Source organism: Pagrus pagrus (assembly GCF_965226575.1).
Source record: "Pagrus pagrus genome assembly, chromosome: 14".
Taxonomy (NCBI): Eukaryota; Metazoa; Chordata; class Actinopteri; order Spariformes; family Sparidae; genus Pagrus; species Pagrus pagrus.
In genome coordinates, this window is record NC_140198.1 from 17,572,950 (window position 1) to 17,600,734 (window position 27,785).

Below are 27,785 nucleotides of genomic sequence, written 5' to 3' on the forward strand. Positions count from 1 at the left end.
ATGGAAGTCGGTTGTTAGTTTATGTCTGCGGACACCATTTCTAAACTAGCGTTAGCTACTGTTGCTCTCTCTTAGCGGAGCGGAGAGAGGTGCTGAGATTAGGCACTTAAGAACAAGCATGAAGTCGCATCCTTTGGACTCTCACAGAAAATCTGACCCGAGATCTTCACAAAGAAATCCACAGTCCAGCAGCAAAAAACAACTTAAACAAATCATCCACCTTGCTCATGTAGGCAACAGGGAGAGATGGGGGAGCTCTTATTTATTACGTAACAATCAGCTCACATAAGGGCCAATAAAAAACTGACTAATACATTTACATTGATTTACTTTTACAAAGCATTACACAGAATCCCTTTAATAATGACCAATCCTTTCTGATGTACTGTCTTTAATATGTATTTTACTATCTATACTAGGACTGAACACATACAGTATGATACTTGCAGTAGCATCAAGTTTCCACGCTGCAGTGATATTGGAAAGTACTCCCCTTTGATGGCTGATAAAAAGAACAATATTCCACTCTGGGGTGCAGTTGTGGCATCCACAATCTATGTTTTTGTTGGCCTCATTAGGTCAGCGCTGGTGCTTATCCTTATTTTCCCCTCTGGATATTTTTCAGATAGCATTGTTGTGCTTGCCATGAAATCCGCAAAAACATGTTTCGTGTATTGTAATTTAATGATTTGTATGCATTGTGAGAACCCTATTTTGAATTAACGGCTGTCATATTAAATCGCCTTCAAAGGGAGCGACGATGATTTGTTCAAAGCGTGCAAACATTAAGAGTGAATTTCACAAGTGGATCAGATGCATTTAGTGAAAGCTTCTTTCATCTGCCGTGTGTGTGTGTGTGTGTGTGTGTGTGTGTGTGTGTGTGTGTGTGTGTGTGTGTGTGTGTGCGTGTGGGCATGTTTGGGGCTGGGCAGGAGATATTTCTCTTTAATCTCCTAAATTACGCTGAACTCACATGTGGATACGAAAACTTATAAATTTCAAATGTCTAGCGCTGAGACGTTATGAAGGATGTGCGAGTGGAAGTGTCTGACAGCTGATGCTATAATCTCTCCCTCTGAGCTGAGACACATCTCCATTTCATCAGAAATTTTCTAAGGTTGTTTTCAGACAAGGTTAATATCCCCCATTAATATTGACAAAACACATGTGAGACATGTAGTAATTAATTCACACCCCGACTGTCTTATTTGTGCTCCAAAGGCCGGCCTGTGTGTGTGAGAGTGAGGGGAGATCACCCTTGGCTCATTAATATTTCACCAACAATAAGGCTGGGTGTCACTCACGCTCATCATCACCACGGTAATGAGCTCACACTGCCCTCTTAAAGATCTGTTTATTATGCAGCCGGGCGCGCCGGAGACTCAAAGATACTGAATGGCACGATGTGTGAAAATCTCTCCCAAGGTCAGAGACGCGCAAATGTTGTGAATGTTGTCAATGAAGCTGCAGGGAGACAGACAGAGTCGTCTCTCGAGCTATAAGAAGGAACCTTTACCTGACAGAGGGTGAAGTGGAGGTTCATTTCAATGAATATCGCAAAACATCACGTTATTCTCTTCAAACTGTGAAATTAAAAGTGCTGAATCTAATCGGTACCTGTCAGGGGTAAGGTGTGTTTCTACGATTACATACATGTCTGTTAAACATTCTCACTGATCCCTGCATAAATTATTAGTCATATATTATCATCTATCTGCATGTGTGCCGAACCGGGAGCATGAGAGGAGACACACTGTGTGAATGTTTTTATGTAGGAACTTGTTTATGGGGACTTCTTCTCCTTGAGATGTGTTTTTTTTTTTTTGTACATGATTTAAAATTTCCCGATGTTGAATCATGCATGTTAACTCGCATGTAATTTCACTTCATGTTTTTTTATTTTCATGTGGACCACCTAGTTTGGAGCGAGCCATGTAATTAATTACAGCGTGCCAGAAATACATACAAGAGGTTTGATTTCAATAGAAACATCTGTAGATAACCAGAGTTAACGAGCCAATTAACTAACTAAACCACCTGACTGTTGTTATGTAAATAGGGAAGAGTCTTAAAGGGAACACCTATTGTGTGCTCTTGTTTAAAAGGAACTGCTAGCAGCTCATTAGGAGATTATTTAAAGAAAGCTGGTAATTAGCGACTTGTTTTGCCAGAAACGGTAATTAAGGAAGCAAGAACTTGTTTGTAGATGAATGTCCTCAGTTTAGCCAGTTTGTCAGCAGCAAATGAATTTATCAGACAAACAAAGCCACAGATGCTTCATATATATATACATATATATATATTTATTAGATGGTAGTTACAATATCATTACAGGGCTATTATTTATGAATTTTGTTAAAATGCAAATAAAGTTTTTCTTAGCATATTTATATAAAATACAAACATAAATGCTGTTTAATCTGCCCTTGGAACAATATGTAGAGTGATATTAAAGGTGCACTATGTAATGTTGGGTAAGAACTTTTAATCAGAAGAGAAAAATCTTCATTCACTGATTAACAGAATAAATAAACAATATGTTACTTATATTTGCAGGACCCTTCTAGCTTCACATAGCATTCTGGACACCTTATTCCCCTCTGAGGACATCTTGTTTATTCAGTTATGGATATATATCAAAGAACTATTTCTGAGTTTGTATTATTATGACCTAAACATTTTAAATGTTTTATTTCTGAGTTTGAATTTCTTTTCCAAAACTACGAAGTGCACCTTTAACATCTGTATTGTAAAAATCTGACAAAACATCACATAAAAGTATTTGGCACCAGGTAATGTTTCACTGAATAAGTAACACATGACTCCTTTAAAATATTTTAGAATATTTTCTACTAAAATGTGTTTACTGTTTAGCGTTTTTAAATATTGAGAGGTGACTTTATCACCTGAGAAAAGTTAACAAACTCAAGAGAAAAAGTACAAATGTATCAAAAAGGAGAAAAAAAAGAGGCATCGGTTAGAGTGATGACACTGCATGCATAGATCAGCTTCACCGGTTTGAGCTTATATGAAGTAAGTGTTCCTCCTGAAGCCTCAAAAGTCATATAATCAATATTAACATTTTGGTAACAGAAGTGATTGATCTAACTGAGATCCATTGGCAGCTTGCTCAAACTATTGTCCTTCTCACAGCGGCTGAAACATAAATACAACTCTTATAATTCTTTAGTCATTACTAAGCCCTCATGTGCTCAAAGGCATCAGGCTTTTTATGAGCCCCAGATTATTCATCTCTTCGAACGTCCATCCGTCACACATCAGGTTGTGTGTTGTCGACTCCAGCTGCGGCTCCGGCAGGGAGCAGCTCATCAGGTTGGCTCGCAGGTGTCTGGGCGCTCGCTCAGTCAAAATCTGTCACCCAGTGGTCCCTCAGCTCATGAACTGCGTGTAGCCCTCGGCACCCGTTACTATGACATCCATCCAGATCCTCATGGCCTCCGGGGACGGGGCCACCATGTAGTAGAGGCGGTCGTGGGTTTTCACACAGAAGGTCAAAGACGGGTTCGGGCTCTGGAGGATCGCAGAAGGAGAGAGGGGAGACTTTTTAGACCGAAGGCTGCACCTGTTGCATGTTTCTCCTCAGAGACATTAGTCAAAACAACAGAATATATAACAGTGTGTAAAATTAGGAAAAAAAGAACAAAATATAGAGATCCATCCATGCCTCTAAAATGGCCCCGAATTGAAAGCATTCTTCTTTTTTTTTTGCTGCGGACAAACAGCAGACCCTCTGACAATATTTTCACAGTGAATATAAATTATGAGTGACTAGAAATGTTGCTTTATTTTGAAATAAGCATATCTGCCATTTAAATACAAAATTATACATGAAACAAAGTGTATTTTGAGGAATTAGTAAAAAAAGTTCAAGATCTTTACCTATAAATGATGCTTCTTAGGACAGAATCAGTATTTACATTTTGTCCAGCATAAATAAGTAGTATTGTGGAATTTAACCCTTCAGATTTTATCCCATTATGGTTTTTAATGAAGTAAAACATCCATGCAAAAAAGTATAAAATCACAGATGAAGTTCTGAATTGTAAGTAATGGAAAAAAGAGAGCGTGGGTTACCTTGGTGGCACTGCGGAGGTGATCGTAATAAACCTCTTCAATCGCCTGAAAGTAAATGAGCCCTTTCAGCTTGGTCTCATGCTTGTCTGAGCGGAGAGAAAAGAGAAAAGAAACATATTAAGATACATTACATTATGTCTCGCACTGATGCAAGACCTCTGTCAGCCCTGGCAGGAGACGGTACAATCATCGGGCGACGTGGGGAAACATTTGATGTTTGTTTTTGGTCAAATAATAATAGACTGTTTTATTCAAACAAATATTTCTTATTATTCTTGGACTCGGGGTCGCACCTGTGGAGAAGTATTCTAGATGGACATGTGGCCTTACATTTTCAATTACATTCAAGCTTTTTTATCCTGGAATAGGGGCCAACAAAGAATAATCTGAAATGTCAAAATAGGATGCACATTTCTGTCTGCCCCTAAAATATCTGTTTAGAGACAAATGTTTCACGAATGCTCATAGGAAATGGAAACCCACACATAACAGATGGAGTGTTGTGGATGATGTGGGTGAGTCGTAGTAAATCCAGATGGATAAAGCATTAGGAGGGAAGTAAAAGTTGTACAAGGAAAGACTGATGTCAACGAATGAAAGTGTAACTTTCCCAGGAAGCTGGCTAAAATAAATAAATAAATAAATGCTTTTGGACAAATGTTCCTCTTCCTTCTGTTACCAATAAATTGAATAAAACAATTCAATAAGCCTGTAATCGTCTGAGGGTCGGAACAATTTTAAAGTGAGAAGCAGATATATTTGAGTGGATTGGGAATCAGATATGGTGTCAGATATTACAGATATTGTATGACTTTGCTCGCTCATGGTGATCTTGATTTGGTGACCTGTTGCATGTGACTGTGGACACATCTCCAGCACAGCTGTGGAGTGTCTGATAATTGTGGAATGTTTTTAATAAATCAACGCAGAGATAAAAAAAAAAGGGGGAATTACTATTTTTTATTGAAATAACACATTATAATAACCATCATTAATAGATGGTAAGTTTAAAGTTAATTAACCTTTAGTTAATAGTTATGACTGTTAACAAACAATGAAATACTTTAGAAAGAATTTAATAGTTTGTTAACTGTGAAATAACTATTTACCAAAAAAACTATACATTTACCACTTATTAATGATGGTTATTATTTTATACTAGTACTCCACAATTCAGAGGCAAATATTATACTGTTTCCTTCTCTACATTTATTTGACAACTTCAGTTAAATGATGATGTGATATTGTAGATGAAAATATAAATGTTATTGATCCATGAGAAGAGATTCACGAGCTACCCAGCAAAGTACAAAGTCGTTCAACCGCATTTACCAGCTTCAACATTAAAGTGATGAACACATTAAAGCATCAATAATTATAAAACAATAATTCACATATTATTCTGCATAATAAATGCTTTTGAAGTATATTTGATCCTTATACTTTTGTACTTATAATACTTAAAACGTGACGTGATTTACTTGCAACAGAGTATTTCTACACTGTGGTGTTACTACTTTTTATTAAAGTACAAGATCTGAGTACTTCTTCCACTTCTGTTGTAGAGTAAGAAGGAACAAAACTCAAATCTAGATGGAGAAAGAAAGCCGACACAAAAACAAGGAGAAAGGTGTTAAGTCTTTTTCCCAGCAACACATACCCCATGAATAGGTATGAGCAGCACTGTGTCACAGTAAAAGTTAATTAAAAGTGGGAGTCTATTTCAAGCTATGCCTCAAGTCTTTACCATCCTATTAATTTGACTTGTTTTCTTCACTCCTACTTTGTCTCTGTGGTTTTTGTAGCCTTTTCCCTGCTGGCGAGGTTCACTTCCTGAGATCTTTTGTAAATCATAAAAAGAAAAGCCTCTTTTTTTTTGTACGTATATCACATTTGATCTGATTTCCCTTTAAGCAGGTCAGACCTTCTGTCCGGTCCTTTGGACTGCTCTTCTCTATTCACAGCATACCTTGAAGCATTTTAAAGTCACTCCGTGCCGAGGCGTTCGGTCGTTATGATTCAAGGAAACCTGCGGATGAAAACTCAGCGGACGCACTCGCTGGGCTGATTCTCTAGTTTGGGGCTAAACTAAAGGCATTAAAGCGTGAGAGAGACTTTTCTCACATGTTGTCTTCAAATAAAATCAATTTAAAGAGTTTCTGAATTCCGCTCTTGTTCAAACAAACAGTGGTCTCTGCGTCTCTTCCCTCCACACTGGAGAAGAAACAAACATCCAGCAACAATTAAAGGCAATCTTCTGAAATACGTCTGACACTTTCTCCTGCTTTCCCCTTTTCCCATAAGTCAAATCTGCTTAGTAATGAGATAAATGTTTTTGAAATGTGAGTTTCGTTTTATTAGTCACGAACAAGCCAGGAGCTAGCCTCCTCCCCAAGAAAAACACATCCAGAGAAAGTATTGCATCTTATTTCATCACCATCATCACCATCATCTTCGTCAGGAGTAAGAGGGTGAAAAGGCTAGGCAAGTGAGTGGAGAGAGAGGGGGGGAGCAGGGAGAACAGGGGCGACAGTAATGAAAATATCCCTGGATTCTATTTTGAACTTGATTGTAAAATAATGTCTCAAATATGAGCTCGTGAATTATTCAGAAAACTAACTGTGCTCGTTTCAAAGTCGGGGGACGGTCTGATAGACGCGAAATACAAACTGACTTCGGCCTTAACACACAAGAACAAGGCGGAAAATTCCACTTAGTGCAGCTTTAATTAGTGTTTGGTTCCAGATGAATAAACGCTGCGTGGGACAGAAGTCGGGTTTTATTGAAAAACACAGCAAAGAGAGCGACGTGTTCATTCTTCAGAGGGGCCTCAGCACTGCTGTCGGCTGAAATGAATAAATCAGGTCCGGGCCTCGTGTACACCAACTTCTCCACATAAAGTTCTGAGTTTATGAATACTATATATGAGTGGTTTCTTATGTGAGCAAATTGGTTTGCTTTAATCTGAAGCCCCTGAAGGACAACGCCTGATTTGGACGAGCCAAGCAGAACTTTGAACACAATAGATTCCTTTATAGTGGATCCAAAGAAGTTAATATAAGTGATGCTTTCAGTCCTTTATCCTGTGAAGTCCTGTTGGTGCAGAGGACACCGAGTAGAGGCTGTGACTTTGACACCTCAAAGGCACCGTGGAAGTTTTCTTTATCTGAAATAGAGTTTGTAAATTCGCAGATTCTGAAATGGACTTTGGTAGGCAATCTCAAAATATTACAAGCCACAAGTGCAGTCAGCTGCTCAAAAAAACTACAAAACATACTAACAACACATGATCTGGTACACGCTGTATGCAGTGGTGTGTTATCTTTATCAGTCTCAACACATTAATAATATCATGAGTGATGTTCTCGGGGTGACAAACTGTTCCTACAGGCGTGGCCCTTCTGTTAGAGACGAGCTGGTAGAGAGCAGGAACAGTCAAAAAGAGGACCTGTAGGTACATGTAGATGAATGAATGCTGCATGCAACAGCAAAAGGTCAGCAACAAGAATAAAAAGCTAAATGACGTGCCAACAGAACAGGAAAATATCACTTGCCAAGATTTTTTAAAACAAGTAAAAAATAACTGCTCTCAAAGAACCCACAGACGTCTTAAAAAACGGGTGCAGCTACACTTAAAACGAGTTCAAAGCTCATGACATTGTCTTGAAATAAGGTTATACGTTTAGGAATGAAATCTTTAAACCAGTACAGCTACACAAATATTAACAAATAAAATTAAATGTAAGAGTAATTTAATAAAGTTCTAATAATAGACAACAAACACTCCGACAGTTCATTAAGGATTATTGGATTAACTATCGGATCAGTCAGTGCACAAAGTTCTGTTCCTAACGTGAAGAAATAAAAAGAATATGAAATGAGCTTGAAATATTAAATTCTGATTTGGGCTCAGTGGTTTTGAGCTTGTCTGTGTTGATCGCTCTGCTTTGTTATTTTGGGAAATCTAGTTTCAAGCATGAACCAGTAAAAAAATCTCAGTAACAAGTTTTAACATCATATTAAGATAATTAAGGACAGAAGAGCTTGAAACAACTGAAATGCTCTAATATAATAACTGCCTGGTAAGAAGAAATATCTTCAAAAAACAAGCATACATTGCTGTGATGTGAGGCATCTTACTCAGATTTCGCTTTAGCCATTTTATTATTTTTTTCATTTCTGGGATATCAATATTGAGATGCCATTGTGATATCCGTGTTTTCAGGTTACTTTATTTCTGGTGAACTGTCAAGTACCAGGTGTATGTACAATGTCTTTGCTCTGTCACCCTGATGTCGACCTGTTGGCATTGGCACAATTTAACTCTTCTCCTTGTTCTGAAGAACGTTTTCTTTTCTCCCATCAGGTTTTTCATCTTTAAGTTCCCTCTGGACTTACTGCATGTACCACAGAGCGAGCACTTTTTGTTAATATTTGGACATTTTGAACATTTTCCCTCTCCAGGTGCTCGCCTCAGTGTGTGTTTCTATAGTGACACAACAATTAAATCATCAAGTAAATAAGAGTTCATAGGGGCACCAGATCATGAGATAGGTTTGCTTTAAAAGGTATCAATACCGACTCTGAACTGAGGAAGGCTGGTTTCTCTTTCTCACTGAAATGAATTGTAACACAACTGGAAGTTATATAGGTCTCTGAGTAAAGAAAGCTCAGTTAACAAATGAACAGATATCCCCTCATATCACAGCTGAAGAGTCGCTGTGTCCTCACCAACGTAATAAGCGAAGTTCCTCTTGAGACGGTCGAAAACGAACCAGCGTTTCTTCCACGATTTGATCTTGCCACCCATCTTCACCAGGTGGCCCTTGCACATCTTCTCTGTGAGGATGACGAAGGGGCAGGTGTCTATGCTGTGGCCCGACGACTCCACGTGGGCGCGCAGGTCAAACTCCTCCTTGCGGTTCGGCAGGTAGCGCGTCATTGGACGGGCCTGTGAGGAAAGTGTCACATTGTTTAGCACTGTGAACCAAGTGGTGTGAGGGGGTGAAGATATGGGAGCTGTTTTAAGTCTCAAGTGTTCATAAGTCAAGCCAAGATGCAAATATTTCATTTTTCATGTTCATGTTTCATGTCTCTGAGTGCTAGCCATCAAAATGGCATTTTCTTTCAAAGCTGTTTTCTGCATGGAGTCCTTTTTAATAAATATGTGATATGTCTTATTTATTCTTTAACATTTTTAATATTTAATATTCTAACACTAGACATCTGCTTTTAAATCAAATCAATCTCTTGGCAGAAATGAAATATCATAATAATTATTATGTTTTCATTAATGCATAATCATCTGAAACTAAGAATTGTTGCGTTTTAGCTTGGAATGAGTCTTTAACCTCTACAGAGGGAGCAGGTCCTCCTCCACAGACTCTACTATGTTTCTACAGTAGCCCAGAACGGACAAACCAAACACTGGCTCAAGAAAGGAGCTTTCCTGTTTTTTGTATTTTTAGCAACTTCATCACTAAATCCCACACTTTAAATCTGCATTTATTTAAAAAATTTTGGCCACTTGGGGGCAGTAGACACAAGTAGAGGACACGTTTTAAACACAACATGGACATATTAAATCCATATGTTGAACTTGTTAGTAAACATTTGTTTAAATCCTGATACAGACCAACATTAGTATTTATCTGGAGCCATGGTTCTGTCCACCTGATGACTGTGAACCCAATTTTTACTGGACTTTTAGCTCTTTTTTGGTCTCCACCGCCCCCTGGCCATGTCCACCTATTTGGCTACAAAATACTTCAATCCTCCAGTATTTTAATTAGATGTAACAATGCCTACATGTATATCCCCGTCAAATAAACTGATAAATAAATAAAATGTGTTCATCAGCTAGTTGCTGCCTTTGTCTGTCTTCTGTTTCATGATTAGCAGGTAGTGTACTATGGGTTTATCAGAGCTTAGCTGAGCGACGAGGCTGAAATTACATCTGTTATAGCCAAAACAATGAACTAAAAAAACTCTAAGGGCAGAAACATGGTCTTCGCAAGAATGCAAATGTGATGCAGGCATTTTAAGCTACGCAGATTTTCAGGTGTTGCTGCAACGCAGTCTGGGCGTTTTAGCATGAAACAAAAAACAGAAGCAGAGTCCGTCTGTTTGAGTTCACCAAAACAACCATGGCTGAGCAGTTTGAAGAAGCTCTAGCTGAACATGTCCGTGTGCATCTGCACATTATGACACTTCACACCTCTTCTCTTTGTTTACAACTGTGGAATCTTTCTCATTAGCTCTTTATTGCCATTTTGACGATTTAGGGTTTGTTACCTCCACCTGTGCTTCAGAGGGCGCGTTTAATATGTTTGCTGGGGACTCGCATTTGTGACAGCTGTGCCAGGTGTTGTCATATGGACCATGTGTCTGTCTTAAAAAGGCTCTGTGACCTGAGGGGAACTGTAGAGTTGAGTGACAATAATGATAATGACACCTTTCTTGTTATACATATTAATTTGATGCGTTGGTAATATATAAAAAAAATTAAAAAAACTGATTATAGCAGCTTTAAGAACAAAGACAGCTCTGGTAACAAGTGATCTGAGAGTGTTTGTTTACACACAGTGCTCGTGCCACAGATGACTGGTAATTAAATACAATCAGTCAGGATTAAAGCTTTAATTATGTGTACATTATATTTCTTTGTGCACCCCCCCTCCATTTCTCTCTGTGTTCTTCCTCTCCGCCCTCCTCTCCATTCTCTCCCCTTTCCCTCTCTTCCCTAACAATCTTTGATCTCCCCCCTACACCCACTTTACTGTCTCGCCTCTCATCCTCTCTCCCCCTAGTCTCCCTCCCTCCCCTCTCCTTCCCCTTCCCTCCTCTCTCTTCTCCTTCCCGCCGCCCGTCTCCTCCCGCTGCTCCACTGACCTGGGAGAAGTGTTTCTCTCTCATCTTCACCTCCTCCTCCACCAGCCTCTGCCTGTGGGCCGTCTCATCCAGAAGCCTCCTCTCGGCCTCCTCTCGCCTCCTCCTCTCCTCCTCCAACATCTGCCGCCGAGCCTGCACCTCCCTCTCCTGGGAGCGTCGGGAGAGGAGACAGAGGAACAGATGGAGAGGAGAGAGGAGAAAATAACAGAGGGGGGGGGAAACAGAGACGGGGACAATATGTAAATTTTAGGCAAATATTGCAATACAAAGTGAACGACTGTCAGAAGAGGCTCGTGAGGATACAAGTCCCAATCCAGGGTTTTGTAAAATATATCCCTTAAGTCTGTATATAGAGGGGGAAGCTTTGCTGATGTAAAATGATCCTTTGCAGCTTTCAGACACTTACACACAGGCTGACTTTGTTTCAACATGTCGAAATAATACAAAGGTAAATAAACTACCTCGTTTCACCACACCTTGAGCTCAGGGATCACTTTGAGAGAGTTAGACAAGAGAGACATGAGACTCTTGTGATAATTCAAAGGTTATTGTTCATCAACTCTCAGATTTAAGTTCGATGATGATAGGATCACGTCATATTATTGCTTTACAAAATCTGTGGTACAGAAATGAATGATTTTTACACAAAATGTTGCTAAAAAACTATAAAATTGGGTCATTAAATAGTTTTTTATTACGTGTGTAGAGTTTTTATTCTGATGAAATGCAGAACAGTGAAACTTATAAAAGTGTGTTGCAATGAACATGCATTTGATTATCTCATAGGTGATTTGCATACATTTGCCACATCAAGTCATACAGTATAATGACATGTTGTATCATTTTATTCATATTGTCCTAACTTCAGCATCAAAATCTATTATGTCTTTTATCTACATACTGCAATGCCAAGTTATTAATGTTAACCAGAGTGCAGATCCATTGTATTCTCCACAGCTGTCATTTACACTGGGGACCCCACTAGGTTTGTTGTGATACTGCGATATTCACAATAACCGTGATGTAAAATATGAATGATATTGTGTTAATGATACATATTTGATAATATCGTGTGAAAAAGATGTTGGGCATTGTGCATCTTTTGTTCATGAGTTCATCTGGTTGCCTTTTCACTATTAATTGAGTGTAATTGTTACACTTTTTTATCTATTTATGATTACAGATGTTTTCCCTCAAATTTCTATAGATAGCTGTTTGGATATGATAATTGTGTCGTGAAAATCTGACATTGTGGCAGCCCTAGTCCCCACCGCATTTGTTTTATTGGCTGACTTTGTCTCCACCACTTTTTAAAAGCATATTTTCTTAAAAGTGTTCTGAAAAGTAGCGGGCACCATGAAATGTTACTTAACAAATGAAAATGGCAGACTAACATGCACTGCTGCTCTCGTTATTCTGCATTTCATGCTGAGTATTTTCATACTGTTGACTCCGCAATTTTTTCCCGCCGTATGGATCTACTTCTAATACTGATCCTTGCATTGCACTGCCTAAAATCATAAATATTATGATTAAATAAAAAAATGTCTCTTCATCTGAGTCCTTATGTCCCCAAAACTTGGTGACGCTCTGAGCACTGAAAACTGTTTAAATATGTTCTAATAGTACAGCAGTCATTACTCTGGAGGTGTCAGGGGCAGCAACTAATCATTACTCTCTGTAACACTTAACAACCAACATCAGCATCAATAAATGGTAAATGAATAGTTAATGAAACATTAGTTACTTTGCTGTTGAAATGAAGTGCTTTATAAGACATTATTAAGCAATTGTTAATTGTAATGTTGAAACTGGTGTTTAAATACTTAATTAAATACTTAAATACTGTGTAGTAGATCTATACTATTAACTAAATTTTAATTAACTATACATTTACCATTTATTAATAATGGTTATTGTTAAGTGTTACCTTTTTTCCATTATTGATTAATTTTATAATTAATTTTGCTTATAAAATGTGAGGCAACAGCAAAAAAAGGGCTGGTCATATTATCCCACAGCCACACAGATTGTTGTTTTATTCGACTAACGGCCCAAAACCTAAAGATATTAAGATTATTATCATATATGAGACAGAAATGCAGCAATTCTTCATATTTAAAAAGGGGGCATTGTCAAATTTGGGTGCAATGTTGTTTGATTAATTTTCTGTCGACCTGGTTTATCGGTGTAACTCTGGTTGAAACCTTAAATAAAGTGATGGGATAACTGGTGATTAGTGATGTCCAGTCGGGTCAGAACTCTGCAGCGCTACTGTTGTGAACTCACTCTGTTCTCAATCAGCCTGGCTTTCTCCTGCTGCGCCTCCTTCAGCATCTTCTCCATCTCTTCTATCCTCTGGGCCTCCAACCCACAGGCACTACAACACACAGAGGAAAGGAGTGTGTGATGACACGACTACGGCAAGGATGAAAAAAGTAAACAGACATGCAGCCTGGGAACCAAACACTGAGAGCAAAAAGGAGACGGAGACAAAGGTTTCCTCATGAACAGCAGTAAACTGAGTTCAGTGACCCTTCTCCTGGGAGAAGTCGGGGCAGACTTGAGTGTTCCCATGGAAACAGAGCCAGTCTCTCACCTTTCTGGGGTACAGGCGGAGTTGCCGGTGGAGACGCTGGTCTCCATGCTGTCTGAGCTCTCCAGGCTCAGGGTGTCGTACGCCTGGCTGCCGCCCGGTGGCGGCTGGTGGTGCAGGATGGAGTGATGGACTGTGGGAGACAGATCTGTGCAGGGAGACAGCTGTCACAGACTTACAGTGCCCTCTACTGATGGTGCTGAGTCATAGCTACTCGTTGATTATAATCAGATCCAGAGCATGTTAAAACAAGTAGTGCTGAAACAGAAATATGCTCTGAATCTGTACAGTCCAAGCTGTTTAATAGTTATGAGTGGCAGCCAGGTGAAACCGTGCAGTGTGTTAAACAGCAGAGGATGGGACGGTAGGACTAAAGTACCTTTGTTCTGCAGAGCAAACTGCCTCCTGGGGTCCATGTCTAATGGGTTTGACAGCATTAACTGTAGCCCCTGAAAACACATCAAAAGCATCACACATTTAACTACTTATTAGATTTTATTATTATTTTTTATTTTATTGATTTAAACTGATGTGCTCACCTTGGTGGATGCATTTCTCTCATGAGCAGCACCGCTGGAGTGTGGCAGGGCTGCAGCCTGGCCGACCTCACCATCTGATTTGGACTTTAAAAGCTAAGAGAAGAAAGACATATAGTTACTTATTTTGTCACATTAGAAGAGGAAGCGGATATATACTCCTCACCTCTTTTATATTATTTCACATTTTCTTATTCTGGAGGATTCTTTCAAAAGACTTGAAGTGATAGAAACTTTGGATTTGATTATAGTTTGTGGTTAAAGACTCTCAAACACTGTACTTAAGTGCACTTTTGAGGTACTTCCCATTTTGTGCTACTTTGTATTTCTTCCCCACTACATTTATTTGATAACTTTAGTTACTACCTGCTTTACATCGAGTTTAATTTGCTTAAAGAAAGCGATGTGATTTGACCCCTGACCAGGCGTGGATGTGTGCCGTATCACTTCCCCTCTTTTGACGTAAAATTTAAGACTTAAGTAGAAAGTCTGAGTATTTCACTCCAGCCTCAAATCAAGTCCTAAGTCAGGTCAATTTTCTCTCCCCAAAATACTGTAGAAGTAAAAGTACTTGGGCGGCTGTGGCTCAGGAGGTAGAGCAGGTCGTCCTCGAATCCCCAGGCTGCATGTCGATGTATTCTTGAGTAAGATACTGAACCCAAAATTGCTCCTAATGAGCAGGCCGGCACCTTGCATGGCAGCCTCTGCCATCAGTGTATGAATGTGTTGTGAATGGGTGAAGGTGACGAGCGGTCAGTAGACTAGAAAAGTGCTCTAGAAAGTAGTACCTGTCTAATAATGATATCATTAATAAATAGCTTTATTAAAGCTTATTTGTTTCTTACTTTCTTCTCAATGAAAATATTCCCTCCTCATCAATTTCAAACAGTGAAATACTGACAGCCAGACTAAAAAAATAAAAATAAACTGAAAACATAAAGTAGACAAGTAATTCATGCCTCAAGTCAAGCCATGTGATGAGTTTTGAACTTGTAAGTCTAAGTCAAGTTGTAAGTCATCAAAATAGGGATTGGAGTTATATTTTCATGTAAGTGGTGACATTTGATGTGTCTCCTTGTCAAAAATGATCTTAGTTGTCATGGAAACCTTGTATCTCACAGTCAGCACATGTAAAACTTTTGGCTATGAATTCTTATTCCAGCTCAGAGTGCGTTTGTAAGTGATAGCAGGCAGAACAAAACTAGACTTTTTAAACTTTTTAAAAAATCATAGCAAAGTCTCTTATTTAGCCTCACGTGTCTCAGTGTCTTCAAATGTGTCCTATTTTTTTTCAGCAGTAGGGAGTTTCACAGATAGCCCTTGTTTTGACCACTAGAGGGCCACCAAGTCATAAGAATATGGATAGCTGAGTGGCTGGTGAGAAAGTTCAGGGAGTTCAAGGCAATGTGCTGGCATTGCAGTGAGGGAGAAAGAGTGGAGAGTTTACCTGCCCCTGTCTGCGTGTGGAAAAAGACTTTGCAGGCAGCGGTGGAGGACATGGCCGAGGCTCTCCGGCCGCCATGATGTCCTGGTACCAGCGCTCGAGGTTAATAGGAGGCATTGCGTTCCTGCTCAGCTCAGGCTGGCTCTGAGGTGATGATGACAAGCATCCAGCCAAAGGAGAGGTGTGGAGGGGGGGCAGTGCAGGATCAGCATCAGTGACAGAACATCAGGCAGATAAAGATAAACATTCGTGTAGCAATCTCAAGCTAGGATAGTTGGAGCAAAACACTGAGGTGGTACCGACGTGGGACCCCAGCATTCAGGAAAGAATAACAAACCTGTGCAGAGAGAAAGGAGGAAGGACCACATGCAGCTGAGTGGCACGAGAAGGCGGCTTCAGAGGAGGCCAGTTGGAATGATGCAATAGAGGCAGAGGCAGAGGAAGAGGAAGAGGAGGGATCGACTCTCTGCATCCCAAAGATCCGGCTTAACTGACTGACTGTGATGTACTCCTTCACACAGACAATACAGATACACAGAGAAACGTACATTCACAGAACAGGGAGAGAGAAGAGAGTGGAAACGGTTGAGAGGCCATCAGAGAAACATGTCAGAGAGTATATGGCAGAGAGCAGGCAGAGTGTCTACCTCACACGGCAGAGCTGGAGCGACAGCGAGGGAGAGGCAGTGGAGAGCAGCAGGGGAAGAGGAGCGAGGTTGCATAGAAGCACTTCCATACATCTTATAGACATCAGAGAGCCTGAGGTACTCCTGCATCGACAGCCAGAACACAGGGATAAGGAGGCTGAAGACAGCAAGAGTCAACACTTAGAAAAGTCATGCAAGGATGCACAAAGCAAACGCAACTCACTGTGTCACTTTACAGTTTCTTCCGAGTTTTTTGTTTTTGCATAATCATCTATTCATGTCGAAGGAACGATTCTCTTAAAATGCTTCAGCTTGAGATATTACATCCATACATGAAGAATGTGCAGGCCTCAAACCAGTGAAACTAAGTAGATTTGCTCAACTACCATACTTCCAGTATTTCCATTTTCCGCTAATGTTTTTGGTAACTTTAGTAACTTATTACTTTGCAGATTGCATGTGGCATCAGAGCCAAAATAGCACATTTTTAGGTTCATCAATTTATTTTGTGTTATGCTCAAAAAACGCATCAGGTCTCTCATACTGTCCAGTGCTACCCTCTCTGTCTGAAACTGTTTTAGCTTCTGTCTCTTTAAGGCCCCCTCCTGAATACCCAGTCTGCTCTGATTGGTCAGCTCACACATGCCTGACCCAGTACCGCTAACAAAGGCAGAGCAAATGTGTGACATGGTGACGTAGTGTGACGTCACAAAATCACAGAATTAAAGGCTTTAAGGAGCAGTGTTTTCTGTGGGAGAGAGGAGTTTCTGTTGGTGCGGACTTTGACCTTTTCAAGACCTTTCAAATGCACAAGAACATATATACAAAACTAAAATGAACATGGATTAAGTGCATTTAATATCAGATACTTTAAGACTTTTACTCAACTATTATTTACGACCAAAGTAATATTTTAACACAATGTCTTTAATAATGACTTTTGAGTACGTTTTACAACACTGGCAATAATCAACACTCATAAAAGTCATGCAATGATGCACAAAGCAAACATATAGGCAACAAATCTTCATGTGTCTGTATCTTTAAAATGAATAAAGTCACTTCACAGTTTCTTCCAAGTTTTTATTTAGTTTTTGCATCATCTATTGATGTCGTAGTTAGCAATTCTCTTAAAAGGCTTTTAAAACCAGATAATTCGGATGATATACAAACCTCAAACACACTTTATACGTAGACAAAAGGCAGAAACACCGCAAGCTTGTTGTTTGTCAGTATTTGCTATCACACCGTCATGCCCTGTTTGTTTTTTATCGTGGGAACTGCAGCACAGGCATTTAGGATTTGTTAGGTTTTGTCACAAAGAGGATTTTAATGGGATTTACCTCTTGTAGCCTAACAGGACAGAGCTCAGGGGAGGGGATGTGAGAGGAGGAGGACAAGGAGGCAGAGGAGGGACAGGGGCTATGAGGAGGACCGTCCGCATTAACAAGGTCAGGTTCGCTGATGTGAAGACAGTCCTGTTTGAAAAGTTCATCTAAATTTTAAAAAAATTGCTTGGAAGGAATGTATTTTTGAGTACTTCTCCTCAGGTTGTGATTTCATTTCTCACATGTTCCTGCTCACCTCTTTCATGCTGCTGTTGGGCTTTGGGAAGCTCCTCCCACCTGTCAGGATGTGGTACCTCTTCTCCAGGTGACACAACCTCTCCTGCTCCTGAAAGGCAGAAACCAGTATGGATGTACTTTTAATAACCAGCACGCCATGCAACACTATTACTTACAATGTGATATTAGAACTTTTTCTTCAGTAAATGATCTGCATACTTCTTCCACCACTTTTAAGTATATGCCTCCTGTATAGGCAGAAATACTGACCTTCTGCAGCAGCTGCAGAGTCAGTGTCCTGTCTTTAACCACCCTCTCACACTCCTGAGCCGCCTGTAACCCCAGCTGCTTCACCTGAGCCTCCAGAGTGCCCATCTTCTCCTGTGAACCGACATGTCCAGTTACATACAATCTTGTGTTGATGATCATGTTTTACACACACACACACATATATGTTTTCTGCTGTCCCCACCTTCCTCTGGGCCACGCTGCAGTGGTACTCAGCTCGCTCCTGTAGGAGCTGCGAGCTCTGAGCCTCCTTCTTCTCCTCCAGACTGCTCTCCTCCTCCAGCTGGCAGAACTCCAGCTCCTCAAACTGCTTGGTCCCAACTTCCAGAGCTTCAGTTTTCTGTCCAGATATACATGCAGGTTATTCACACCGTTTGAAGTCATTTGAACTGAGATATTAAAGGATAAAGCTGGCATATTTTTGCTATTATTAACAAAACTCCATGAAAAGACCCAAACTTGATACATCTTAATGACATGTTCCTTCCTCGTGATGAATACTGGCACAGCTGCTGTAAATACTTCCTCGCATGTATCAGTCCTCAGTTGAAAATAGTCCCTAACTATAGACTGTTTACTCCCGTTTGATTAACATTTGCTGTTTTTTAAAATGAAGCCATGCAATTGTGACCCGATTGAGGTCCTGGTCCACATCAGCCCAGTCGCCAGAACAAAATGTTAACATTATACGTTTCTTCAAACCACGGATACATTAAATTTGAACATTTCATACGTCTCATATCAACATTTTACAATATGAGTCAGTATCACGTTCAGATTTCATGTATATGAGCAGACTTTCATGTTAGGAGGAGGTGGGGATGGTGGCGGCACGATAGAGAAACAAGTGGCAGGCGAAGAGGCCACGGTTTGAGGCGGCGTTTCCATTTTTAAGCGTGAAACCGCTGGATATTTTTAAAGGGTAACTCCAGCAATTTTACACATTAAAGTGTGTTTACAGGTCTATTACTGCATATGTGAAAAAGTAGTATAATGCCTTTTGTGGCTGAATTTAATGTAATAAATTGCTTCCAGTGATGTCACTCACTGGCTATGATGCATTGTGGGTATTGTAGGCAATTTTTGGAGCCACAAAAGGGTTAATACAACTTTTTTCACAAAAAGATAGTCTTGTTCTGACCTTAACCGAGTGGTTGTTCTGCCTAAACCTAACCAGACGATACGCACAGCATCATCACAAGATAAAATTCAAAATTTGACCAACAGAACTGAAAAGTTGCAACATGCAGAAATGTATATTGCCAAAACTTATTCTGGCGACTGGGTTGTGCACGTACAGGGGTGGAGAGGTAAAGGAGGGAAAGGAAAGTGAAGTACTGAGACATGGACTAATATATTGTTTTTGTTTAGGTGTTTTCATGAAATTTGTTCAGAATAAGAAAAATAGACACCAGCCTTTGCCTTTAATGTCTATGATGAAGTGGGCAGCCTTGAATCATTCATGGTAAAATGCATGCAAACTTTTAGAGCAAAGCTGTTAATGAACATTATTAATTATTACTTATCAAGCATCCAAAATGAGGGAACAGCAGAAGCGTTGCTTACTGTTTGGTCACACTTACGAATGGCAATGTTGTAACCTTATATGTTTAGATAATAAAGAGCGACAGCAGGAAAAGAGGAAAAGCTCACTGCAGATCTACGAGTAGCTCTAAGTGCTTCAAAACAGAGTCAGTGTTACGTCTGCGGCCGGTTCTGTGCAGGTCATACTACAGTACTGTGGTGTTTGATATATTATAACTCACTGTTGCCAGCCAGTGGGCTGCGTGAGAACACTGACCCTGCTGAGCTGCTCCTGTAACTGTTCCCTTAGAGACAAGGGGCACTTATCAAACTGCCTCTTCAGCTCATTGTACTCATTCTTCTGCTTTTCCAGGACCTTCCGCTCAGCCGACACATTAGCCCTCCCCTAAAAACACATAGAAACAGACACACACATACGCACAATTGGGTATGCATTCACACACACATACACATACACACAGACCAACCCAGGGAGAAACAAAAAAAAAAATCACAGACAACTCAAATCCATGCAGCCAAGCTTTAAAGCTGACAGGCCGAGGTGGTTATTAGAGGATTGAAGCAGAGGTTAGGCCGGTAGGAGAGTTAGAGGTTAGAGTGCTCGGTTACATACATCTGGGAGAAAAATCAAAAGGTTTGTGCATGATTGAATCTACATTTTAATGTTGGTCACATCCAGCTAAAAGTCGCTAACGGACATCCCTGAGAGAGGACAGTTTGTGTTTTGTGTTTTAGGAAAAACAGCTAATAAACAGGCAGTGCAGGTCAGTTGAAGATCTGTAGATATTGTATATCTAGACAGCTGTGTACATTCAAGAATGAGTGAGTTCTTAAATAATCAAACATAGGAACATTTCCAAACATTCACGTGCAGTAGCTTTGAGCAAACTGACATGACATAGTTTTGGATTCCTGGGTGCCCACCTTCTCCTTCTCCTTCTGGGTGGCCTTGTCCAGCTGGCTGAGTTTGAGCTGCAGCTGAGAGATGATTTCATTCTCAGCCTCCACCTGCTCCTGCTCAGCCCGCCTCTCCGCCTGCAGCAGGGCCTGCTCCATCTCCGCCTAGAGACAAGCATGGAGTCACAGTCTGCAGGCCACCAAATGCCGTCAAGCTACTTAAATACCGAAAGGTGAAACAGAGAGAGCATACAAATGAAGAGTGTCTGCTGAGTGTGTGTGTGTGTGTGTGTGTGTGTGTGTGTGTGTGTGTGTGTTGACCTCCTGTTTGGTCTCTTGTAACTGCTGCTCCAGTTCACTGAATCTGTGCTTCAAGTCATCAACCCTGGCCAAGACCCTGCTCCTCTCCTCCTCAAGATAGACCTGCTCCTGACCGGCTAACAGCTCTTCACACTGAGGGCAGATTCAGATAACACTTATGAAGCACTTATTAATGCCTCATTCTGCATGAACATATTTAAAATGTGAAATTCAACTTTTGTGATTTAAATGTCTGATTTATCTTGTGAAAAGTTCAATAAAACATTAAATAAGACTAAATTTAGATTTCAGAGGCAAGCACGAATAATCCGACACTTCTTTCTCTGCACACTTGCATGTCTGCATGAATGTGTGTGTTACCTCTTGGTGTGTGCTCTCTGTGCTGCTGGACTCCTCTCTCTGGGTCTCCTCGTCGTTCTCTCTCTGGGCCCTCTGAAGGGACGACCCCCCTCCTGCGTCTGAGCCGGCTCCTCCAGCGCCCCCCAGCAGCCCGCTCCTCACCACCTCAGCCAGCTCCATGGCACTGTCCTCATGATTATACTCTGCGCACAGATTGAGGATGGTCTCCAGCCTCTGACGCTCCTGTAGAAGATGTAAGCAAGCCGTGATCTCACATTATAGATTGTGTTGCAAATCAGCTTCGAGTGTCCTTGTGTGACATTGTCCCATTTATAGGCAGCTGTCCCTCAGCCACCGGCACGGGACTGTAACCTGATAGCAGGACGGCCGGAGCTGATGTAGTTCGTCTCTCAGGAGGGGTTCATAGTAAAACCCCTCAGAAATAACTGACTGTTATAACTGTAAGAAGAATAAATGTAAGACGTGATTGAGATTTGGTCGCTGCTCAGCAGTTGTCATCTGGTTTTTACTGTCTGAACAGAGCTGCTTTTAATGTTCCTCTGTGTTATGCATTTGTTTGATATCCCACATGGTTCTAGTTTCTGCCTGATCTGTTATGTCTCCGGACTCCAAACAATGGGATTCTTGCTTTAATCTGCTAAAACAAAAAAAGCAGCACAGAATGTGGAATGATAATTAGGAATCTGGCAAGACGAGCAACAATTGTGCCTGATGTGCATCTTGCAGCAGTATTGTTGCCTCTACAACCACTTTTGTCTGGCATTCACAGTAAATTATACACCAAGTCAATCATGAGGATTGACTTCAAGTGCAAGAATTATACCTTTGACAGTTGTTTATGCTGTTTGACTGGTTCATTTAAGGCTACAACCATTAGCCGCTAGGCCTAGCTTAGCTGGAAGAGACTGGAAGCAGGGGGAAACAGGCACCCTGGCTCCGTGCAAAGGTTATAAAGTCTCTCCGTCAGCACATCTTAAGCTCACTAATTATCATGTTATATCATATTATGGTATATAAGGTATGGTATATGGTTATATGAGGCAGATATTGTACCAAGTATGAGGGTGATATCTACCGTCATCAGTCCGCAAGAAGCTAATTCTGCTTTAACTTGAAAACAGTAAAGCAACACAGTGTAACACAGAAAAAAACTCCTCTACCTTATCATTCCTGAAAAGTTGAGGTGAAATTGCAATTACAATATTTTTGCTGCATTTATCACCATAGAAATCCTCTAAATTTACCATAGTAACACACTCAGAAATAGACATTTTTGTGCTCTGTTACAAACCAGCAGTTTGGCCCCGTCCCAGTGGAACTGATGCTAAAATTAACGTTTCTATTACACCTCCTCCGCTCATGCTATGCCCTTTACTTTTGATGAGAGATAACATGCAGCATGGCTTTTCGAAGTACAGAAATATCCACGTATGTAGGTTGGGTTCAGTAAAGTGTTTGCCAACTGTGCCAAAAGAGCAGTGTGCCAGCTGTAGGGCCTTCATTTCACTGGCAGGAAATCCTCCCTTTGTCTCGCTTATCTATAGGTCTGTGCTTTATCATTTTTGTGTGCTTCTTTCAAGGCTGTGATACCAAAAAGTCAAGAACCTAGTCCAGGAGCCAAAACATAGTAAAACACAAGGCGGCAGGTTTAGCATTAAATGTATTTTGTAAGGGAATATGCACCATTATACCACTCTTATGTCTGTATGATAATAAGCAGCTAACTTCAATGCCAGGAGACATTAGCATCTTAGCATAGACTGTAGGCTAAACTGGGAGAAGACAGCTAGCATCTCTGATGCTCATGGATCAACACAATGCATCTTGTTTGTTTCATCAATAGTTCAAATTTTACACCTCAGTGTCTGTTTGATTTTGCCCTCTCTTCGTACTAAGCTAAACAGCTCATCCTCATGACTTCATGGTAACATCTGTCTTTTTTTTTTTTACATTTTAGCCTGTGTATAAATTAAACAAATGAGATATGGCTAAAGTATAAGGCTAATTAGCAGAGTCAAGCTTGTTGTTTACCTATGTTTACAGTCTTTCTTTTTCAGCTAAGCTAAGCTAATTATCTCCTGGCCCTATACTTTTATACTTAAAGATACAATAAATAAAAGTGTCCGGCTGTTGTAGGTAAACAAACAGGGGTCAGCATTTTACCAGTGTATCAGCTAACTGCTGCTAACTGTGGCTGCCATTATTATAGCTAGTTAGCTCAGTTAGCCGTGAATCTAGTGGTCCAGACTGGAAGCTCAGAGCACCAGAGAAGTGTTGATGTCCACACCACTAGGACTCGACCCAAACAGGCCATGGCTAGCTGGTTAGCATGCTAACTGTAGGATATATCTCTGCAACACAATACATAGACTAGATTATTTTCTTCTCATTTAACTCTGTGTAACTATTCCTTTAACAGGCGTCCAGCATTGTTATATAGCCTAGTCTTGAACCTCCATTCACCTAAACATAGTCCCCTGGGACACTACTGTGGTCATTAACTTTCTCACGTGTTCATCTATATTCAGCGTATGTTTTTCTGTGTGTATGGACATATTTTACTGTATAAACACAATCAACTGAACTCATCATCATTATTCAATATTTGCAGAGTAAAAGGTACAGCACAAAAGAAGGATAACACAACCTAAAAACCTTAGCCGACACTGAACATATCTCTCATTTTCTCATCTGTTTATGTATATGTAAAGGCGTACATTGTCAGCAAAAAGCATGCACATACTGTATCCACAGCAGTCCAACTCAGACACATGTTGTCTGTGACTCTTATTTGTTACCAGAAACCCTTTGGTTCCTGAAATAGTCTGTGGACAAGGAGGGCCGGGAATTGCTCCACCCCTCCTCCTCTATGGTCCTTTCAGCTGTCAGAGGCAAGCTGGGGTGGGGGGCTGGAGGGTGTGGGCTGAGGATGGATAACAAGTATGCTGTCTATATGATCGTGCGTGGGTACGAATAAGAAAGAGCCCAGTCCGTCAAGCAGAGGCAGCCCTGAAAGTAAAAGCCAGTCGTCCTTTTGATAAATATAGTGTTGAGCAATAACCAGCCGCGCCCTCTGCTCTGGACCTCAAGACATGTGGAGGAATGTTCACCCCGCGTTACTCGGGCCACATGGGCTGACGGTGCCAGTAATGCTCTGGGGAGATGAGCTGGTGGCTGTGCGCCAGGAGATTTAGACAAGATATCTGAATGCAGACATGGTGTCTGCTGTGCCAACAGTCTCAGCGCCTTCTCCACTCAACAGTATTCATGTCCCTTAAAATGATGGTGTTTATCGACCCTGTAGTGCTTGTCCTGTGTTGTTTTTAAATCTGTAGGGTGAAGCCAAAGACACTTTTTCACATTGTGTTCCTTACTAACCAACGAGCTAACTACACAAATACACTTATAGACAGCCTATGTTTAAATGTTAAATAATGAATATGTTTTTTTTACAGTTTTTATAGTTCGACATTTCAGGAATACTTTTATTTGGTTTTTTTTTGGAGAGAGTTTAATACCACTCTCATGTCTGTGCATTAATATGATGCTACAGCCAAGAAACGTTAAGCTTAGCTTAGCCTAGCCTAGTTTAGCTTGGTGTAAAGACTAAAGAAGGAACCTGGAGATGATTAGCTTAATCGAGCATAAAGACTAGAAACAGTGGGAAACAGCTAGCTTGACTCTGTCCAAAACTAAAAAGTCTGCCTACCAGCTCATTATTAACACAGTTCTGGCTTGTTTGCTTTGTGTGAAAATGATTATGTTTCACTTAAAGCGAAAGGAGATGTCACTTGGCATGAAGACAAAAAAATATATATTCAGACTAAGCCACGCTAGCTGTTTCCCACCACCAAATCGGTGGTGAACATGATTGCATATCTAGCAGGGTAAAGTTAGAGTTATTTTTCCAGATGTGGTGGAGATCAGAACACAGCTATAATAAAAACAGAGTAAACATTGACTTACAGTTGTCAGGTCACCAGCAACACCACTCCAGATGAATGCTAACGTTGCTCTGTGTGTTTACGATGTTTTGTTCTACAGTATACAACATACGCCTGGATGTTTCTGTGGCTCTGCACCTGTCAGCTTGTTTCGATGTTTCGCTCCTAATTGATTATTACAGATTTAAAGTATATACAAATTCCATCCTTGTATAAACAGAATATAGACTAAACAAAAAGTCAAAACCAGAGCAGCAAATGTTTTCTTCATGACTTCCTGAGAGACGCTCACATCAGCATCTGCACATTTGAACCGCAGCTGTCATACTGAAATGATTTGTTCCTCTCATATCTACTGTGAAGTGATAGCATATGGTTATAGTGTACACCTTGACGTGCTGATCACTCACCATTTTCTCCATTTCCTGCTCACGCAGCCTCTCCTCTCTCTGCCAGCGGTGGTATTCCAACAACTCGTCCTCATTGTCGTTGATCTCAGAGATGCTGTTTTTGCGCTCCCGGGTGTATGGTTTCACAAGACTCTGCTCCTTGCTGGAAGATCCGCTCATGGTCATGCAGGGGGTCTTTCTTTGGCTATGAGGGCTGCCAAGAGGAGACGAAGCAGACAGAGATCCCAGGCCTGACTTGATGCCACAACCAGGCCTCAACTGCCTGCCTCCAGGCTCCTTCTCCAGCCCAGACATTGACGATGGACTCTGGGCATACAGTGCCCTCATGGCTTCTGCTTTGGAAGGACCTACAAGTTTACGGGGGCCCTGAGGGCTGTCGGGGACAGGTTTGCCTGCAAAGCCCTGCGATCCTGGAGTCCCTCTGTGGGACATGTAAGGGCTGACAGGAGGACGATCTTTGGTGGACCCAGTTGGCTCTGGAGTCCTGAGTCTTTGAGGGACCTCTGAGTGAGACAGGGGCTGATCTCTCATAGGACTGGGGGATCTCTTCTGCAGGGAGGAGCCTCTTGTTCGAGGACTGGGTGGAGCTGTTGGGGAGAATCTGACAGATGATGGTTTGTGACTAGAGTTTTCTGTGCCCTGTCCTGACCTTGACGTGGCCTCACCTCTTACACTCCTAAGAATCTTTGGGCTCTCCTGGGTCCTCTGACCGCCACTGGTACCACTCGGGGCCACAGAGAGGGAGGTCCTCGGATGGGGGACAGGAGTGTGGTTGTTATGAGGGGACCTGGCGGGTACTGGAGGGGTTTTGTTGCCAAGGTTATGGATCAGAAAGGTGCTGCTGTTTTCATAAATGGATTCCTCTTTCATGGAGCCATTTCTCCCATTGAGCATATTTGTTGGAGAGGGCTGTTTACCCGGCCCTGATGATGAGACCTTCAGAACCAAAGAGTCCTGGAGGCTCTTTGCTAGGTTGTTGGATCGGGAGTCTCCGTTGCTCGAAAAGGACTGATGGTTCCCGTTGAGGACGCTGTGGGAGTCTGAGAAGGGAGACAGAAACACTCCTGCTGAATAAAGGAGGCAGACACTTGGAGAGACAGTTGCACAAACACACATAAACAAACACGGTGGGAGGAATCTGTCTTGTGTTGTCTTTGTCCTACTGACATCCAGCACACCTCAGGTCAGTGCTGTGGGACATGAAGGAAAAACACACATGCCTGAACATGTTGTTGCACACACCTCAACACAAAGTGTCTCTGTGGCTCACTGCACATAGTGATAAATGTCTCCTGTATGAGGGATGTTGTGCTCCTCAGTTGTGTTGTAATCCTACAGGGATCTGGAGCTGCTAAATATAAAAGCTGCAGCCGTGTACCTCATTCAGAGCTGATGAAATCAGGGGCTGGTCAGGAAAGAGTGGGCCATACACACTGGGCAGGGTGTGGCGTCTCTTACTGTACTGTTCGGACAGCCAAACCAGTAAGGTCAGAGGAGAATGGACTCTAAATATCATCGGCAGCACGAGGGGCCAGAATAATATAACATCACCTGAATGTAACTGCACAAAGAAAGATTACAACAATCCTGTGTCACAATGGGGTCACACCTTGAGCGAAAACCACAGATTGAAATGAACTAGATCACAATGTAGGCCACAGATAATTAGTCCTGAACAAGTTATTTCTGCTTTCGGTCAGATAACGGACAATTTTTGAGTCAAACTTCAGGAGCAATTGTGCAGTAAATGTCAAAAAATCCCAAATCACACAGAAGAACAAAACAAAAACATCCTGTCGACTTCAAAATTCATTCAGTTCTGAGCTTTACATCAACATTTCTAACCAATGAAGTGTTTACAGTTGTCTTTCATCATGTTTACTACATCCCAGTGACCATTTGTTCTGACGTAAGCCCTAAAACATGGATGGTCTAATTAACTAATCATGTACAGCGTGATCACAATACGTCATCCTACCCAGAGGCCAAAGTCTTGTAATTCTCTCCCGCAGATGTACGATCCTTGTTCAGGAACTTTCGCAGCATCTTGATTTTTACACTAAGGTAGTGGGAGTCCAACTGTGAATAAATACCTATCAGCTCAAAGCGTTTGCTCTGCCCAGAATAGCTTCTGAGGAAACAGTGAAACCTTCGTGCACACAGTTGACACTCAGCGTCTTTATTCCTGTATCCTCTCTAACTGTATGAACACAAACCATGACTGGATCACAGCCATTGTTCCATCT

At 41.1% G+C, this 27,785-nt stretch overlaps 1 protein-coding gene across 7 annotated transcripts in view; it reads right to left on the minus strand.

The window, feature by feature from the left end:
- Positions 1 to 1,888: 1,888 nt before the first annotated feature.
- phldb1a (pleckstrin homology-like domain, family B, member 1a) overlaps positions 1,889 to 27,785 on the minus strand; it is a 37,033-nt gene continuing 11,136 nt past the window's right edge. For 2 of the 7 annotated variants that reach the window (XM_084373098.1, XM_084373100.1), the window contains exons 6-25: positions 25,540 to 26,579; positions 21,186 to 21,407; positions 20,826 to 20,957; positions 20,532 to 20,669; positions 19,864 to 19,992; positions 18,247 to 18,402; positions 18,045 to 18,155; positions 17,794 to 17,883; positions 17,553 to 17,687; positions 16,210 to 16,332; positions 15,900 to 16,073; positions 15,566 to 15,706; positions 14,122 to 14,214; positions 13,962 to 14,031; positions 13,586 to 13,730; positions 13,276 to 13,366; positions 10,987 to 11,133; positions 8,827 to 9,046; positions 4,096 to 4,181; positions 1,890 to 3,531 (exon numbers count right to left, since the gene is read on the minus strand). In XM_084373098.1, coding sequence (XP_084229224.1) covers positions 3,391 to 3,531; positions 4,096 to 4,181; positions 8,827 to 9,046; positions 10,987 to 11,133; positions 13,276 to 13,366; positions 13,586 to 13,730; positions 13,962 to 14,031; positions 14,122 to 14,214; positions 15,566 to 15,706; positions 15,900 to 16,073; positions 16,210 to 16,332; positions 17,553 to 17,687; positions 17,794 to 17,883; positions 18,045 to 18,155; positions 18,247 to 18,402; positions 19,864 to 19,992; positions 20,532 to 20,669; positions 20,826 to 20,957; positions 21,186 to 21,407; positions 25,540 to 26,579 — 3,584 coding nt within the window. In that variant the 3' untranslated portion in view covers positions 1,890 to 3,390. Of the gene's footprint in view, positions 3,532 to 4,095; positions 4,182 to 8,826; positions 9,047 to 10,986; positions 11,134 to 13,275; positions 13,367 to 13,585; positions 13,731 to 13,961; positions 14,032 to 14,121; positions 14,215 to 15,565; positions 15,707 to 15,899; positions 16,074 to 16,209; positions 16,333 to 17,552; positions 17,688 to 17,793; positions 17,884 to 18,044; positions 18,156 to 18,246; positions 18,403 to 19,863; positions 19,993 to 20,531; positions 20,670 to 20,825; positions 20,958 to 21,185; positions 21,408 to 25,539; positions 26,580 to 27,785 lie in introns of all 7 variants that reach the window. The other 5 variants (XM_084373097.1, XM_084373099.1, XM_084373102.1 and 2 more) reach the window with 5 other exon arrangements.